This window comes from Lissotriton helveticus, chromosome 7, assembly GCF_964261635.1.
Source record: "Lissotriton helveticus chromosome 7, aLisHel1.1, whole genome shotgun sequence".
NCBI classification, from domain to species: domain Eukaryota; kingdom Metazoa; phylum Chordata; class Amphibia; order Caudata; family Salamandridae; genus Lissotriton; species Lissotriton helveticus.
Window position 1 is genome coordinate 20,721,987 of NC_136068.1, and position 18,846 is coordinate 20,740,832.

Below are 18,846 nucleotides of genomic sequence, written 5' to 3' on the forward strand. Positions count from 1 at the left end.
CTCCTTCCACAGAGCAGTCAAGTAACTAGACATGAAGTTTGCATCTCTGTCTGATACAACATCCTTAGGGAAACACACTCTAGAAAATACTCCCAGGAGGGCTCTTGCCACCACAGGAGCTGTGCTGGTCCTAAGCGGAATAGCTTCTGGGTACCTAGTAGCATGGCCCACCACCACCAGGATAAATCTGTGCCCAGGTGCTGTCTGAGGATCCATGGGACCAACTATATCAATCCAACCCTCTCAAAGAGAACTCCCACCACAGGTAGTGGTATAAGGGTGGGCATTTGTGGTGCCACCTGCCTTACCACTGGCTCGACAGGTGACACAGGAGCGACAAAACTCTTTGGTGTCTTCAGACATATGGGGCCAATAAAAGCGAGGGACAAGCCTGTCCCAAGTCTTGTTGTGGCCCAGGTGACCTGCTAAAGGAATATCACGGGCTAGTGCCAGTAGGAAGCCCCTGAACTTCAGAGGTATAACCAACCTCCTGGCTGCACCAGGCTTGGGGTCTCTACTCTCTGAGGATAGGAGTCCATCATCCCAATGGATCCTATGGGTACCACTAGCATTCCCAGCAGCCTCAGCAGCAGCTTGCTGTATGAGGGGTTCAAGAGGGGCAGCTCAATTGCTCCTGGCTCAGATCTGCCCTGGAAGGGCCCCCTGCCCCCAAGAACTCAACCTGATCAGGCTCAAGCTCCTCTGGGACAGTTCCTTCTTCAGGACTAGGATCATCTCCCTCAAGAGACTGATCTGTATTCCGAGTCCGGGGGGAGGCACTGCCTTGCCCCTACTGCTCCTCTTCTTGGAAGGCACCTGGTTCATTCTTCCAGAATCCACGGCCTGTTAAGTTTTAGACATTTTGGCCTGTGACCTAGTCACAGCAAATACATGTGCAGGGATTCCTATCATTTCTGCATGGGTCCTGAGCTCCACTTCAGACCAGGCTGAAGTCTCTAAATCATTGCCCAACAAGCATTCAACAGGGAGGTCTGCACTTACCACAACCTTCTTCAGGCCAGTTACCCCTCCCCAGGAGAAATTAACAACTGCCAGGGCATGGTCAGTCCTGGCATTGCTAGCATTGGTCAGTTGGTACATTTCACCAAGTATGATCTTCTCAGGTGTCACAAGGTCTTGTGTCACCATTGTGACAAATGCCCCTTTATCCCTGAATGCCAAGGGCTCTTTTCCATTAATCAAAGGCTGCTGTCTGTATTTGCCCAGATTACTGGGACTCACAAAGGAGGACATACCCATGCCTCCATTAGAGATCAGAACAGCTTGAGTTGGAACTCTGACTAGGCCAGAGTCCATCTCAGAACCCAGGGTTAACCCTACCACACCCTTTTTTTACAGAGTTTTATATGGCGCGAACTGGACCCGAATCGGGTATCAGAGCGCTTTACATAGCACCAGTTATGTTACATGAGGACACACATTAATTTTTTTAGGCACGGGGAGATTAAGTGACTTGCCCAGAATCACAGGATGTTTAGCGTCGTTACCGAAACTCGAACCCAGATCCCAGGTCCGAGCTCGAGCGCCCGAGCAGTTAGGCCAACTCCTCTCCCCTTATTCTGAGTACTGAACTAGGGGGAACAGTTGCCTTAAAGGCAATGGTGACTGGAGTGGAGTCTTCGGGCTTATTACAATCACTAGTCCAATGGGTTTTCTGTTTACAGATTTTACACCATGGTTTCTTTTGGCCTTTTCATTTATTAGCTTGAGACTCCCCACCAGATGCAGATGTTTGGGGACCTTGAGAAGACTTCTGGTCTTTACCCTTTTCCCCACCCTTATCAGAGTTTCTTCTGGTCACCACCTTGATTCTGAACTTTCTGCTTCACCCTGGTTCCGTCCAATTTGTCTGCCTTCTTTCCCAATTCTTGGGGAGAGGTCAGCTCAGAGTCAACCAGGTGCTGATGCAAAAGCGGATTTTGACAATTATTAAGGATCTGCTCCCTCATAATTAAGTTGTACAATCCTTTAAAATCACACACCTTACTGCCAAGTAACCAGCCCTCCCGAGCCTTAGTAGCACAATCAACAAAGTCAGCCCAGTCCTGAGTCTGTGCCTTTTGGGTATCTCTGAACTTTATCCTGTATTGTTCAGTGTTTAGGCCAAACCCTTCAATCAGAGCACTCTTCAGGACAGTGTAATCATCAGCATCCTCTTCTCTGACAGTGAGGAGCTTGTCCCTACCTTTGTCTGCAAAGGAGAGCCACAATATTCCTGCCCACTTCTCCTGGGGGACCCTCTGAACTTTCAGGCCCTCTCAAGCACAGTTATCCATTTGTGGATGTCATCCCCACTCTGATAGGGAGGGACAATCTTGTTCAGGTTTCTATGGTCACGAGTATGTTCTCTAACTCTAGGGACACTGATGCTGCCGCTATGGGACTCCAACTTTTAAAACGCTCTCTGGAGCTCCAGGGCTTCCCTGTCTAGATCCAACTGTGCGGAGGGCTCTCTCTTGTAGGAGGATGAGGTCCTATGAGAAACAGAGGTCCTTACAGATGAACGAGAATGATTAGATTCCACTGAGGAAGGGGGAATAGGGAACCCCTGGGGATCCCTTCTTCATCCACAGGAAGAACTTTGTTGTCCGGGTTAGAATCATCCTGATCCCCCTGGCCAGCTGCAGAGTCTAGCTCTTGGCGGTTTTCACCTCCTGATCTTTCCTCTTCTGCTTCCCCACCCAACCTGCCTGCCTCATCAGACCCAGGGGTCTTTATAAGATCATCTAAAAGTAATACATCCATGAGGCTTTGGGTATCTGGGTGTCTTCCTGTCTTCAGTTTCCTAGCTGTACACAGGGTCCTCAACTCTGGAAAGGGGACATGGTCATACTTAGTTAATCTGGAGCCACTGGCTTCAGCCCTTGAAGACATACTCGTGTGGTGTGGGGTCTGCACCTACCTACTCTAGTGGGACTACTAAACTCACTCTTGAGTTGTGGAAAGGGTGTGCTAGATCCTTGACACAAAACTCTACGTTCAGTAGAACTTACTTAATTCTAAACTTGATTTATATGTACCTTTAGTGGTTTTCATTTAGTCACTCAAAGAGATTATCTGGTAAAGCAATAGCAAGCTTGAATCCAACCGCTGCACACCAATGTGAGAAGTTGGCTTGGCATATGCTGTCCACTATTCTAGTGGGCACCTTGCACCAGTCCAAACGACCCTTATTGAAGATAGGTTTAAGACAACCTTTATTGAAAGCTATCCTAGTGGTAGCTGTTGAGAGCAGCCTTCAAGCTAAGTCTTGGAGGAGTGTCAAGCAGCTTGGTTTACCAGATTACAACCTCTTGAATGTCTAAATGAAAAGAGAACCACACAAGGTTCATATAAAATATATATGTATTTATTTCTAAACACTCTCTAGTAATCTCTTTTTGAGATTACAGAGCAAAGTACACACTTTAAATGCAATAGAACTTCAGTAAATAGCACAATATACACTGGGCCCCAGGATGGGACCAAACCATATATTAAGAAAGTGGTATAGGAAACACCACTTGACTAGAAAAAAGGACTAGAGCCTGTAGAATTGCTGGGACCACAAGGAACCACCCAAGGTAATGAAACTGGGGACCCACAAGGGATGCGTGCAGTGTGAGAACACAGCAGCAAATTGCTGTTATCTTCTATGGGGCAAGTTGTGGTTGGAAATTTAAAGATTAAGGACACTTAGGAGAGGACTTTGAGCAAACCCCCTTAAACTTAAGGGGTTCTAGGGCAAATACCCACGGGGAGCACCATAGTACTCGTTACCTCACCCAGGGAAGCTGGGTGCATACGTGTCTTTTGGTGTCGGGAATCCTCGTTGATTTCAATGGCGATCTGCTGCAAAGGGCTGCTGCCGTCGAGAAGGAAAGTGTCCGGTGTCATCCAAACCTGAATCGAAGATGTGAGGAACCTGAAAGCAGAGGGGACCGAGTCTGGGTCACTGGTCAGTGACCAGGAGCACGATAGACGAATGCCCACCGATGTCGGGTGATTCAGGTGCGATGAGGTGAAGCTTGACTCTGCAGCCACGAGGAATCGAGGCAACAACAACTACGAGGAGCTGGATTCAGGCTGTCCCATGAAGGACATCGAGCACTGCAGTGTCATTGCCAAGACTTGTTGGGTCCAATCCGGGCAACATCAACCCACGCAGGAAGAGAAAAGATGCTCTGGTGCGGACCAGCAAAGTCCGGGGGACTCACCAAGTGGCGAAGAGTCAGGGCACATCTGGAGCAACCAGGGAAGCCCAAGGAAAGTCAAAGTTTCCTTCTCAGGGACCTACCAGTCGATGGACCAGGGATCGCAAAGGTACCTCGAGCGAAAACACAAAGGGCCGGCTCACGGAACACTCGTGGAGTGTAGGCCAGTCGAAAAGGGGCTCGGGTCTGGCTACAAGAAACCCAATGCACAGCCTCAAGGAACATTGAGAAGCTGATGCACTTGCAAATGTGCACGGTGTACAGGGATTCCGGTTCCATGGTACCCACGAGGGCTGCAGGTCTCAGCTTTGCTGGGGACTCAGGTCGGCCTCTGGGAAGTCTGGAAATCCACTTCCTGTGTTCCAAATACTTCAGAGTCCGGCGGAAGCTTTGGAGATGCAAACCAGTCAGATGCGTCTTTGGTGCCTGCCATGCAGGGGAGTAACTCCTTAACTCCAAGGGAGATTCTTCAGTCATCCAGTGTTGTGCAGATTGTCGAAGTTCCAGGATTCAGTATCAGGGTTTCATCCAGGTGTAATCTAAAGTCCTTTTGCCAGGGGTTCCTTTCTTATACCCAAGGAAGGGGTTGGACTTACTCTAGGGACCCACCTATGGGAGGGTTTGGAAAGAGGGGTGGCTACACCCATTTCCTTTGTCCAGTTTCGTGCCAGAGAAGGGGCTGGTAGCCCCTGCAACCGGTTTGAATGGTGCTATGCACAGGGACACCAAATGTGCCCCCAGTGCTGACTTCAAAAGCACTCTTGGACTGCACCCACCCAGCCCCAATGCACTAGAGCCTGTCTGCGAGGTGGTGACACCTCCCTGTGACAGGAAACCTATTGTCCAGTCCTCTCCTGCCGGATTTTAATCCAGCAGCAGGAGGCCAGACTCGTGTCCGTGGCATCCATTTTGTGATGCCAGGGTTCTTTAAAACTGGTTCCAGGTGTACCTGTATGTACATGTCTCTTCCTCTAGATGGGTGGAATCATACCCCCGCCGCCAGTACTGGCGGGGGTATGATTCTAAATTGTTTGACACCAAACACAACATGTATCCTTGCAGTCATTCCAAAGTTAGCATTTATCACGAGGTTATAATGCACTAAAGACAATATGGTCTGGCTGCATCACAGAACAACACCGGAGAATAGATTCCAAAGGCTACAGAGGGGTCCTGCTCATGCATGGGCACCCTCTCACACAAGACCCAGCACCCTGCCTTCAGGATTGGTAAGGCCTGCCAAAGGGGTGACCGATAGGTTTATATGTGTAGTGTTAGAAGGTAGATATAGGGAACCTATATCTAAGTAAGGGGTGCATTCACCACCTTACCCAGGCCTTCAATTGCAGACCTGTGGTGTCATTTTGGAAGGCTTCCCAGGGGTGGCATAACATGCTTTAGCTCCTGGTAGGCCTCTGGGGTACCATATACTAGGGACTCATAATGGTAACCTAGTAACCAATCTGGAGTGTACCTAAAGTACATGGAATCATTTTAAAGAGGAAGAAGCTGGGCTGGGGTCCTGGATATCAGTGCCCCAACCAGACTAATGTCGCAAAACAGTGAAACACCAGCAAAAAGTGGGGGTAACCATACTAGGCAGATCCTACTCTCCTACAACGCCCTTTTATCCCCCTTGACTCACGTAAAATACAAGTTACGGCATTGGCCATGTCCAGATTGGATTATGGCAATGCTCTGTGTTAGACCTGGCACCTTTGGCGTGGGTCTCCCGGCCATCTCTTCCTTAAGCATCCCACGTGTATGACCCATTCTTCAGGCTGGACTCGTTTATGCTCAAAGCAGTAACCCCGTGTGAGGCTTCCTAATAATAAGCTAACCTCTGACTTCGCAGAATCATATATGACCCCGGGGAAGTAGTAGAAACTCCAGAGTAGCGCCCCCGATCTCCAGGGTTCATGAGACATCCTTGTGGAGAAGAACTGTAGAAATCCCCAGTTTAGAAATAGCCCTTTTTAAGACCACTGACTCCTTATCCTCAAACCGTCCTTCGGGCCATGAGAAACTTTGTGGCCTAAAACACCATGCCAGGTTGTCTCCCCAGCCTCGTGTTAGCCGGCAGCTTCTAAGTGAGAGGGGGGGAGTAGTTTCTGTCGAGCATCCTGCCTCCCACGGCGCCGGCCCCACTCCCCGCTGGCCGTCTGACGACCCTGGCGCCAACTTTCAAAGGAACAAGGTGCCATCTGGCAGGAAGCCCCCACAATCAGGACAGGGGCACCAGGGAACCCCCTGCCGGATCAAAGACATAAGGCACTATTACTAGAGGTCCCTTTTCTGCTACAGATTAGATGACTTTTGGAACCCGAGAGCCCTGCTGACTTTGTCGCGGCTCCTTCGACCCGTACCTTCAGTACGCAACGAATCCTGCATCTCGAGCCCAGCTGACTTTGTCGCGGCTCGTTCGACCCATACCTCCAGCACGCAACGTATCATGCACCTCGAGCCCAGCTGACTTTGTCGCGGCTCGTTCGACCCGTACCTCCAGTACGCAACGTATCCTGCATCTCGAGCCCAGCTGACTGTCACGGCTCGACCCGTACGCAAGTACGCATCGTATCCTGCATCGTGAGCCCAGCTGAGACCAACGCGGCTCGTGGAGAGCGAGCCAGACGTCAGGTACGCCTTGTCCCCAACATCCCAGCAGAATTGAAACGCGGCTCGTGGAGAGCGAGCCGGACGCCAGGTACGCCTTGTACCCAACAGCCCAGCAGAATTGCAACGCGGCTCTTGGAGGGCGAGCCGGACGTCAGGTACGCCTCGTACCCAACAGCCCAGCAGAATTGCAAAGCGCTCGTGGACAGCGAGCCGGACGTCAGGTAAGCCTCGTACCAAACCGCCCAGCAGAATTTCAATGCGGCTCGTGGAGAGTGAGCCGGACGTCAGGTAGGCCAGGTACCCAACAGCCCAGCAGAATTGCAACACGGCTCGTGGACAGTGAGCCGGACGTCTGGTACGCCTCGTACCCAACACCCCAGCAGAATTGCAATGCGGCTCGTGGACAGCAAGCCGGATGTCAGGTACGCCTCGTAGCCAACATCCCAGCAGAATCACAACGCGGCTCGTGAACAGCGAGCCGGACGTCAGGTAGGCCTCGTACCTCCCTCCACTGTCCAGCAGGTACTCATCGCGGTTCCCCAGAACCGACCCGGACTGCCGTACGCCTCGTACCAGTGGATTCGATCCCATCCCCTGGTTGACTGTGAGTACCTGAGTCGCCTACTACGACTCGAAACCAGACCGAACTGTTCCTCGCGACAACGCGCATCGGGTCGCCTCTGTCCCCAGCCTTATTGTTGAGTGTTTCCCTTCCCCTTATTGGCCTTCTGATAAATACTATATAAAGGACCCCCTATTTTTATATACATCTGCTGTGGTGTCCGTTTGTAGTGTGGTGAGATCTTACTGTGCATAGCCATAAATGCGTGACCCTCTTATCCGAGGTACAGTCTAAGTGCTAACTATCTACCCACCCTAGAGGAGGTGGGTCACAGGTGGAAGTATCTACCTCTGCCAACCAGAGACCCCCAAATCTAACACTCTGTCTGCGGGGATCCAAGCTCAGCATTTAACAAAACTCCAGCGTCTGCAGAATGAAGCAGCAAGGTTAGTGCTGGATAATCCGAGATCTGAGCCAGTCGGCCAGAGATTGAGAGCCCTCTATTGGTTACCGATGGAAAAAAGAATCATGTTCAAATCATTAGGTTTAGCCTTTAAAGCTTGTCATGGTACAGGACCGCAGTTTTCGGCAAGAAGCTTGAGATCAGCTCACTCAAAACTTTTACAAGTTCCTAGGCTTAAGCAGGTTAGGTGGGGGGGAAGCTTTCTGTTTTGGACAGCCAAAACCTGGAACCTTCTCCCTATCACGATAAACAGCAGCACTTCGCTACGGTCTTTTGGAAAAGCCTTAAAAACTTGGCTCTTCACCTATAAAGTCAGCATACCACCCTACCACTAATCCTCTGCCCATCTGACTCTAGCGCCAAGGCGCCTCCGGGCATTCGCACGCTTTATAAATATCAGGCGCGGTGCGTCCATTGGGGCGTAGGGGCGTAGCCCCACTAAGCCCCATGGACCCACCGCGTCGTCACTAAAATACAAATACAAATATATGCCGGCCGGGAATCTGGGAGACACCCGACTTTTCCGGAGTGCGCAGGGGGGGGGTCGGATGGGCCGGATGGGCCTGCTGCAGGTGCGCAAGTGGATTTTTGGGCAGAAACAAGCCCGCGCATGCGCAGATTGTTTCCCTGTTAATTTCCCCTTAGAGAGAGGACCAGGGGGCGGGCCGCAGCCCCCGGGGTTGCACAGGGCAACTGGGTGAGTAGTCATGGTGCCCCCCAAGCCAATCCTGCAAGGATCTTGTTCGAAATAAATGATTCTTCTGAGAGTTTCTCCAAGCGGCTGAGGACGGAGCAAAATGATGATAACGCGTGAGTGTATTTTTTTCAATGCAATTGCCTGGTTTAAAATATACATTGCGGCTTTACCTCAGTCGGCGCAGCCTCCTCTTCCAGTGAAATGTGCGTAGCCTACGAGGGCTGCTCAATGGACTGCTTTCTGTAGCGATCAATGAATGGTGAACTGAAGACTTGTGGTTCCAGTGAGGTAGATCGCCGGGTTGAGCTCCTGCTGCAGAGATGTTTGGCTGCAGAGCTGGGCCTGGACTTCAACTTTTGATGCGTGATAAAATTAATGTTGTAACTATCTTATCTATTAGCCCGTCGACCCCAACACAGTCAAAATTAGTATCATTGCAGGCGCATTCTTTTCTGAAACTGTCACAAGAGCATATGTTGCTTTCTATGTTTTATTTATTTTCGGTGTCTTTTGTGTTAGAAACATCTTTACTTTAAAAACGCAGAACTCTTCAAATTAGGAATGAGAGGTATTCGCTCTTGATACTCTGTCTTCATACATCTGCAGTAAATGTTGAGTTATTCGTTAGAACATACAAGACAGGGTTCAATGCAGAAACACTACGTCTGCTTACTTGACAGCAAACCGTGTTCTGCAGGACATTGGAACCCTATGGTTGAAGCAAATGTTCAACATAATCGTACGTTATTATTTTCCTTTTTCTGTTGGCAATTCTGTGGGCTACATCAGTGGGCCGAGTGCCTGCTGCAAAGATCTGAGTGTACCCAGTCGGTCGATAAAAAGTCAGCCTCTACCTCTGATGAGAGGCGGTGCCGGCAGGAATGGAACACATCATCGTGCTCTACAAGATAACTTTAAAAGTGCAGTTTCACCCATACCAATTAATACCGGGATTTGCTCTGGTACAGCACTTCCAAGTATGCGTTATGTTATTCCTCTTTCTTTCCTGCACTTTCGAAAGTTGGCATGCGTTGTAATGGCAAATTAGCTTACGCCCTACCACTGTCAAATGTCACCAGCCGCCCCTGTATATAAATCAAATCAAATCATTCAAATCAGTTTGGATTTGGCACAGGGTGCATATACAAGCAGTCTAGGAAGGGGTAGGGCTTTTCAAATCCTACGAACGAGAGCCTGTCGCTGAAAGGAGACGGCCCATTCATGGAGATCGAAATAAAGTGATGATAATGATGATAAGCGCCTTAGGACCAGACACCTCCACACCTGCGCCTGGATACCCTCTCGGTGATTAGAGCGCTACACACATAACCTGCCTCCAAAGGAAGCTCTGTCTGGAAGGCGGAGTGATACACCAGGGGGCCAGTGGGACAGGGTGAGAGGGCAATGCTGGTGGGCGGAGCCAAAGCACACTCTGGGTGTGATGTTAAGAACTGTCAGCAACACGTCACGCGGGCAGGCTTTATAGTCTGCCTTCAATGATGTGTGTATGTACCCAGGGCCGGACTGGGAACCAAAACCGGCCCCGGCAAAGTGCTCGGCCGGCCCGGGGGGGGGGGGGGGGGGGGGGAGATCTGAGCTCTTTGCCCTGGCCGGTTTTCGGCCAATTTTGCAGCTATGCTGCATAAACAGCCCTGTAACAAAGCCGGCCCCCAGGGTCCCAAAACCGGCCCCCACCCTTGCAGCGCACCGGGGGATTGCTCGGTACCCGCAACGGCCAGTCTGGGCCTGTGTGTACCCCCCATGCGGCATTCACCCTACAGCCCTCCCCTCCCCCTCCTCAAAGGACCCTCTTCAGCACACACCTCCCAACTCACCCTCATTCTGGGGGTGACCCCTCCTTGGACTCACCTTCCTAAGAAGGGAGAGCCTTCACTAGGATGGATGACCCGCCTTGAAACCCTTCCTCCACGTCCATTGTACCCATTGACAGACTCACCCTCAAAAGTGCTCCTTTTCACACTCATGTGGGGCTTTAAGTGGTGCGGGTCCCTCCGGATCTCAAGTGTGTATCAACCCTCGTAGACAAGTCCAGAGCTTTACACGAAAACACTGATCAATGTCTCAACAAAGTAGTTAGTTAATCTGTCCGAAATGTAGCTCCTGTGAACACTCCTCATGTTTCTCGTGCACCGTTGCTCTTGTGCACTAGCCCTGTCCACCGAGTCCCTCCAGCTGAGTTCAGGTGTGAGCAGCTGTTTACAAAGGGTCACAACAGATCTCAGGCCTTGGGGCCGAAGGTTGTACAAGTTTCTCAAAGTGCCTGTCACTGGGTGATAAAGGTGTTCAGAATAAATGCTCATCCCATCATTGGCCTCTTTGCAGAGTGCACATAGCAATTGTCACGAGCGGCAATTAGAATTGTGATTCTATGCGATGGTGTGTGAAGCAAATACAGAGTTGTCACAATAATGACAAGCTAAGAAGGGCTCACCTATGGTCAGCTTGGGCATTATTCAGTCATTCAAATTATATATAACCCTCCTGGCCGACATTAATGCTAATACCATAATACTCAGTAGTAAGCAGCCAACTGTAGCTTAATCCTCTTACAGTCGCGTGTGACAGCTGCGACGGGCCTTGCCCATCACCCAGGACTGTGCCAGCCGTCACTAACGGAGCAGCCAAAGAGTGACTAAAGAGATCCTGCATCCTACTGGCCAATCAGAGGGCTGTAATCTTCATCACCTCTATAGGTCTGAACAAGCCACACACCATGACCGCTTCTATACATCTCACAATGACAATCACACATGGGATGAGCGTAACAAACCCAACCCAGCAGAACTCCGCGCCGCTCCTTCCTCCAACCAATCCCTGCTCAGGACCATCAGCTTGAAACAAAATATCAGGGTGGACAATCCAGTGCAGTAACCAGCCAATCAGATCATGAGAAATACCATAATGGGACCTGCAGAGCGGCTGGCTCACTGACAACCCTAAACCGAGTGCCTCCTTCTGACACCTGCTCATCCACCATCCTGCGAAGCGCTACATCCCACAACATGCTAACTGCACCTCGGTGGCCATCACTGAAGACATGGAAACTCTTCCCAGATAGGATCAAAAAACAGAAAATATCCCTCCAACCACACACCCTTCATGGCATAGTTTGCTGCTCATGCAGGCAAGTTCGCGGTTCCCCACATAGGGGTAGTAGGTGCTATATAAATACTGCAATACTGTACAGAAGCAAAGACAGATGCTGGACGGAATGCAAAACAAATCAAACATTCACACCCGTCATAGATCTGGGTTTAAATCCATGTAAAACACGTCACCCTAGTTTGAACCCAGCCATATGCAAATCAGTCTTGACCCTGTGCCTCATGGGAACAGTCCAGCCCGAACTGCCAAGCCATGCCTTCCCTGGACCGGAAACAAGCTTCTGAGGACCGGTTTCTGGCTCTCAGCCGTCTTCAGCCAGGATAGCTTGACTCCAGTGGCAAAGTGAGCAAGGGACTCACGTCTGAGCATACCCATCCCACTCGGGGTGACAAATGTAAAAACAACAATTGATGGACAGAATGCAGACCAATGTCATACATTCACCCCAGTACAGAGATCTTGGCCTAAATTCATCGTTTGTTTGCACTCCACACCACCCCAGGTCAGACATGGCCATATGCAAATCAGCCTCGACCCTGTGCCTCATGGGAACAGTCCAGCCCGAACTGCCAAGTCATGTCTTCCCTGGACCGGAATCAAGCATCCTAGGACCGATTTCTGGCTATCAGTCGTCATCAGCCTGGATAGCTTGACTCCAGTGGCAGAGTGAACAAGGGACACACGTCTGGGCATACCCGGCCCACTTATAGGAGCAGGGTCAAGACTGATTTGCATATGGATGTGACCAAAATAGAGTGGCGTGGTGAGCAAAAAACTATGGATTTAACCCATATCTGTGATGGGAGCATTACGCCCATCATCTGTTCTTTGTGCAATAATACAAGTCATCAGTCAATGGCAACTGTGCTTAAAGGCGAGTGTGTGTGTTGAGTGAGGGGGTGGTGAACTGAAGGGGAAAAAACGCAGTACATGCAGGAGAAGGTGAACTGAGGCTGCTGAACAGGAAAGAGAGGAGGTGTGAGTTATACAGAGAGAGGATTTCAGAAACCTGTGTGGGTGAAATGGAGTGTGAACTGCTTAGCAGAGTGAGGAGTCGGCACAGGAATTGGTGTCGGAGAAGAACGGAAGTGACTGAGACACTCGGAAGATCAGAACCCCTTCCACAGACTTTAGTGGTGTTGAATTCACGGTCTCAGTGTTATGCGTCCAGGTGCCGGGTCTGGTGGCTCAGTGGCCTGTGTTCGACCTCATGGTCACAGTTTCAAATCCCAGTGGGTCCATTCAGCCTTTCATCCATCTGAGGTCGATAAAATGAGTACCATTGAGTTGGGTAACAATAAACATCTGTTATTCCGTGCCTTGCGACCCAAGGGTGATAAGTGCGCTTTACAAATACAAGTGTTATGTTACGTTAGTCCGAGTAACGACGCAGGCCATTTTTCTTACATTGTCCTAATTTTGCACCATAACATTTCTGCGGTGTCCGTTTGCACATTTTAGCGTGCGTGACAATGTGTATTCTTTTCTCTGAAACTACTTCTGTTTACACATCTACCTTCGCATAATATTATCGTGATGCCTCGAACATATAGACAATGTACAAATGTCGTTCTATCTTCATCCACGGGCGCCAGGGCTATCTACATACCCATAACCTCGCTAATCTATACGTACATCACAAGGATGATTCTATTTTAATTCATGAGCGTCCCGAAAGATTAGCAGAGGAGGCTCTTCAGCGGACACAAAGGGTCCCTGTGGTCTGACATCTCGGTGAGGGGTGTCCAGTTTGTGACCAAGGCGGGGTCCTACATTCTCTCCCACCAGGTAATGAGGTTGGAACATCCCTGGGGGGGGGCGGGGGGGGGGGGAATTCTTGGCTTTCCACCTAAAGATACTTTAGGAACACACAGAGTAGGGTTTACATAGTAGGAGTATGCCTGATTACTGCCTGGTTTTATTTGCCTGCATATATACACTGTTATCACCATCAGAGCCATTTCTGCCATTAGGCAGGACTAGGCGGCCGCCCAGGGCGGCAAAATACAAGTTATTTTATATCTAAAGAGGGGCTGCTATCATGCACCAGTGGCAGTGCGGTCCTCCCGCCAGGCTTGGGGACTCTGGCTCAGCTGCTAGAGCTCGGCCTGCAAAGTGGTACAAAGTAATTACTAGATGTCACAGTCAGTGTTGTTTCAGAAACAATAGGCGGGTCGCCGTGGCAGTTCTTCAGAAGTTCTGGGCTGCTGCGTAGTGCAGCTCAGGGGCAGATCTCAGGCCTCCCAAACGGAGAGTACCAGCCAGAGCCTGTCCCACACTACGATCGGAACAAAGGCCGCAAGACCGTAAAGGCACCCACCCAGCCCGGCCGTCACTCCCCAGAACGGATACCCGCGGGGAAGCAGATGATATCGCTGCCAGCGGCCCCAGATCGCATCCCTGCGCTGCATAGGAGGTGAGATGGCCGGGAGAAGGCCCGGGTGGTGGCGACTAGGGCAGCGGGTTGATTATATTGCACTGCGCTTGCAAGGATTGGCTGAGACGCTCATCGACGCCTGGACTGGAGAAGGTGCTGCTGCCCTGACTGTGAGGGGGACTAAGGGGCAAAGCAACTGGTCCACGGGGATAAGGTGGAGAGTGGCGGCCACACACTGCTTGGTCTCGGGACCGATAACCTGCGTGCCTGGATTGCAAAGTCGAGAGAGTGAGCAATGCAACGCACCTTGCCCCTCCGCGATATCAGGGTCCAATACTGGTGATTGGGCACCCCCTCTGTTCCCTCAAAAACAGCTTGTAACCTTGGCATCACCTTTGATGACCAGCTCTCTATGAGACATCACGTGGTCAAAACCTCCTCCACTTGCATCACTATCATCAAATGGCTCCGAAAGATCATCTGGATGCTTCCCCTAGAGACACAGAAAACCGTAGTCCATGCTTTAATTACCTCTAGACTGGACTACGGGAATATTCTTCTCCTGGGGGCAAGTAAAGAGGTAACCCGGAAACTTCAGACAGTGCAGAATATGGCGGTTCGGCTGCTCTGTAATCTTCCCAATAAATCCCCCACTTCTAACTCCCTTCGTAACTTGCACTGGCTCCGCATTGAAAGCCGAACGAAATTCAAGGCACTTTGCCTTATGCACAGAATCAATGCAGGACGGGCCCCACCTAATCTCAGTGCGTTGGTTCATCACTATTGCCCTGCCCGTACCCTTCGTTCTTCCAACCAGAATAGGTTTCAGGTCCCCAGAGAAAAAAGAGCAAGAATGAGTGGCCGCTCGTTTTTCTATCTGGCCCCCTCCCTCTGGAACTCTCTTCCCCTGGCCCTGGCCCTGCGTACTGAATCTTGTTATCTTAAGTTCCGCAAAGAGATAAAAACCTGGTTATTTAACCAATAGTCAACCTCATTATTCCTCAGTCTCTTTTCTCCTTATTTGGTTTAGCGCCGGGAAACCTCCGGGTAGCTGTGCGCTCTATAAACTTAAATATAATAATAATAATAATAATAATTCCTGTGATGGACTCGACCTACTTCAACCCACCTGGCTCAATGCTACTGGCAGCGCACACTAGCCTGCTGCCTGGCAATGAATATGGCACTGGGAGCACCGAATGCCAACATCCGATATACTACCACGGAAGGACCTGGCTGAAACAGTGTGTCTAGTAGTGTGCTGCCCAGCCGAGAGCTCAGTGCCGAGCCAGAATTGCCACGCTGTGACTCCGGTGCGCAACGCCCATTGGGCTCAAAGAGCTCAGCCCCCCCATTGTGTGTGGCAGCCAGGGCTGAGACAGCTTCCTGGGCACACACAAGAGGCGCACCCGAGCACTTCACAGGTCTTTAAAAGACCATTTGCTGGCTAACAAGGCTTTGTTGTTTATTCACCCCTTCTTAGAGCCCCTGCAGCTCCACTTTCCCTATTGCTGGAAGAATTAGCCCCCTTCCCCCAAATGTTTTCTTAGCCCCCCATCCCGAAATTTGGCTCTAGTTGCACCACGAGGCCCGCTAATTGCCGTGGTGCAGGTTTGCTTTGCTTTGCTTCAGAAAGAAGTAAGTGTGCCCTCAGAGCCAGTATCTAGTTACACTTGCTACTTGTAATGGGTGCTATAAAATGGAGTACGTTCTGAGCTGCCTGCTGAGCCTCTGTAGGGTGCCTGTGCAGGTTGACTAGTGCTGCTTGCAATTCGCCTAGTTATAGCGCCGCGGGAGGCGCCACACGCTAGGCAAAACAACCATATCTCCAGCACTGGGCCATCCTGCCCAGCTAAACAGTATGATCAAGTTACAAGGGCGCTACGTCAATGCCCTTAAATTTCGGGTACTTTGCAACAGTTTTAAGATCCTCTTAGAGTTTCTCGTTGCTCATATGGGTTTCATTTCTGATATTTATGTTTCACTCGTCTTTATTGCTTGATTTTGCTCGCGAGAATGTGTCACACACAGTCGTTAAAATGTCACTCATAATTAGCCAGAAATTATGAAAATGTCACACATGGCAATCTGAAACCTAGGCAGCTTTGCTTGACAGCTGAGGCACTATAAGGCGTGACATTGCACTGAAATGCATTCGTCGAACGCCTGATGCGTGATTCTTGACAGGGCTGAATACATTAATTCTTCTAGCTTGGATGACAGGGGGAGAGAGTGATCAGACCTGAGAGTGATGGTAGTAAAAGGGAGGGGGTGGCATTTTTCAATTCTCGCCTAGGGCAGCAAAACACCTAGAAACGGCCCTGGTAGAACTGTGTCGACTGTTTACTCTTTTGGCGCTTGTAATCACTTTCGTCTGCATCTGGCTGCTGATTATCACAGCACATGTATTCAATACAAGAATAACGTGGGTTCAATTCATATATTGAAAAGGTCCCACTGTGTGTTCTCCGCATATTTCTCTGAGCTCAACTAAGCCCGGGTGCCTGAGCGAAAGGTCCTGATGTGTTTCCATGATCCCGGAGGGGTCGGGGTGTCATGTTCAGTGGTTGCTAGAAACCAAGTGCTTTCTCCTATGGTTAGGGGGTTTATGGTGGCACTGTGAGCTTGCTGGCCCCCTGGCCACCATATACTACAGGGGTGCCCCGAATCAGTCTAGGCGCCACACCCAGTTTATGTTGTTCAACGAACTCGCAGGTCCTACGGATTAGTAGCAACTAAATGACATCATATCGTCAGCATTGAAAGATTTTCAAAGATAATTATTAACAACAAGATATTTTTGGTTTCTAATTTATCTGATACTCCTAACAAAGCATTGGCAAAGCCAATAGGTCAGGCTTTCATTAGGTGCATGCGCGTTACTGTGCGCTCTGTGGATGCAATCACCACAGAGGGGTGCCAGGGCACTGGCCGGTGCACACTGTGGAAAGAGCAGGGGTTTACTTTACATCCTTTACGTCAAGCCTTTAATTCCACAGACCACGCCTAGCTTGTTCATCCCACTTCAAGCCATCATTGCAGACTCAGCATGTGGAGAGGTTTGGATACAGGCAGGGGCGGCCCCTGGACACCAGCATCCCGGACCCCCCCACCCAGCTGACCTCAAGCCCCCAGAGCTGAGCTGCCTCGCGCTGATGATGGTGATGTCAGCAGGGGTCAGAGGGCAAAGGGAGGCAACGGAGAGGGTCAATGTGGTGTTCAGAACATCACCGGCCACATGATAATGAAGGACAGAGACCAGCACGAGGCTGAAGCAAGGATGAAGGGCGCCGCCGGTGGCATTTCTTTGATGCACAGACCTCCTCCAGCGCTCCGTGACAGCGCCACCACTTGGACGGGGGCGACCCTGCCTCTCCTGTGACCCCCACCCCTGCAGACTGCGGGGAGTGAGGCGCAGGGCAGGGGTCTCTGGGGGTGTCCGGATCTTGCAGTGTTTCAATAGAGCCCCTCCCTGCCCTGCCCCCGGGGGAGGGGCGCGCCGTGCACAGCTGCCGTGGGCGCCCTGGGCGGGGGCACGGGGTGGCACACCCTGTCCCTGCCCCGGAGCAGGGCGGGGGCCTCCGGGGTGACCTGGTCTTGCAGTGTTACAGGCCCCTTCCTGCCCGCTCTCGAGAGAAGGGGGCGCCCTGGGCGAGGACCCGGGGCGGCACAGGTTATCACCGCCCCCTGACCAGCCTCACCTGTGAGCAGCAGCAGCACGGAGGGGGCCCCCCGCTCCCTGCGGGGGCCCAGGACCGCCATGACAGAGAGAATCCGCCGCCTTTCCTGCCTGAACAAAGCAGCCTCCCCCTCCTACAGTGATGCGCTCCGCCCCTAACGCATGTGATGACACCACAAGCCTCGACTGGGCTGCACACGAAGCATACTGCCCCCCCGGGACCCTTTGAAAGCTCAGAGCTCCTAGAAACGGCATCTCGCCCGGGGTGCACCGAGCCGTGGGGTGAGGCCCGTCCATCCATCACCGAGCTCGGGTACCCTGCTGGTCCACAGCGCCTCGAGGCCGGGGTGCGCCCTCTCGCCCTCCTGGGGGGGAGACATCATTTAAATGTAGCGCCAACTTGGCCCGAGGGCGTCGCAGCGCTTTAAACGACTAGCGCGCTGCGGTAGAGCAGGCCGGACTTCTCTGCTGCATGTTAGCAGCGAGGGGCAGAGGCGCAAGTAGTCGAATTTCGGGGGGGGGGGGGGGGCTAAGAAAAAATTTCGGGGGGCTCTTAGAAGGGGTGAAACAACAACACATCGCCATCAACATGCACAAGGTCTTTTAAAGACCTGTGAAGTGCTCGGGCGGCTGTGAGCGGGCTGCCACGCACGAAGGGGGTGGGGGGGGCTGAAGCCCTTTGAGGCCAATGGACGTTGCGCGCCTGGCGAGGGGCAGTGGTCCTATGCCGCTGTTGTATCCCCTCGGGATCGTGTACCCCCCGGTCTTCGGCAGACTCCGGACATCCGCCTATTGGACACCTGGGAGGAGCCCACGGCAGCCCCGCCCACCCCGGGGAGCAGAGGCGAGCCGCGCCCTAGCAGACACGAGCAGCAGCTGTCACTGATGCGCGCATCTGTCTGCTTTACAGAAAGAGGCTCAACAACTACCTTTACTCCTCATTTGTTTACTTTGCCCTGACCTTGACCATCAGAAGGGACAGCCTCGAGATATCAACCTCATGTAAAAGAAAAGAGAACAATAAAGGGATAGCTGGAACACAAAACGGAACGAAAACATTGGAATGAAATCACCACGAGCTAAATATAATTAAAAGGGAGGTGAAAGTATCA

General features: G+C 51.4%; 1 protein-coding gene across 1 annotated transcript in view; it reads right to left on the minus strand.

The window, feature by feature from the left end:
- The window catches only part of LOC144767948 (cell adhesion molecule CEACAM21-like), a 117,384-nt gene extending 99,556 nt beyond the window's left edge, over positions 1-17,828 (minus strand). The window contains exon 1 of the mRNA XM_078651300.1: positions 17,757-17,828. Within this exon, the coding sequence (XP_078507426.1) occupies positions 17,757-17,817 (61 nt within the window). The 5' untranslated portion in view covers positions 17,818-17,828. The remainder of the gene's footprint in view (positions 1-17,756) is intronic.
- Positions 17,829-18,846: the final 1,018 nt, after the last annotated feature.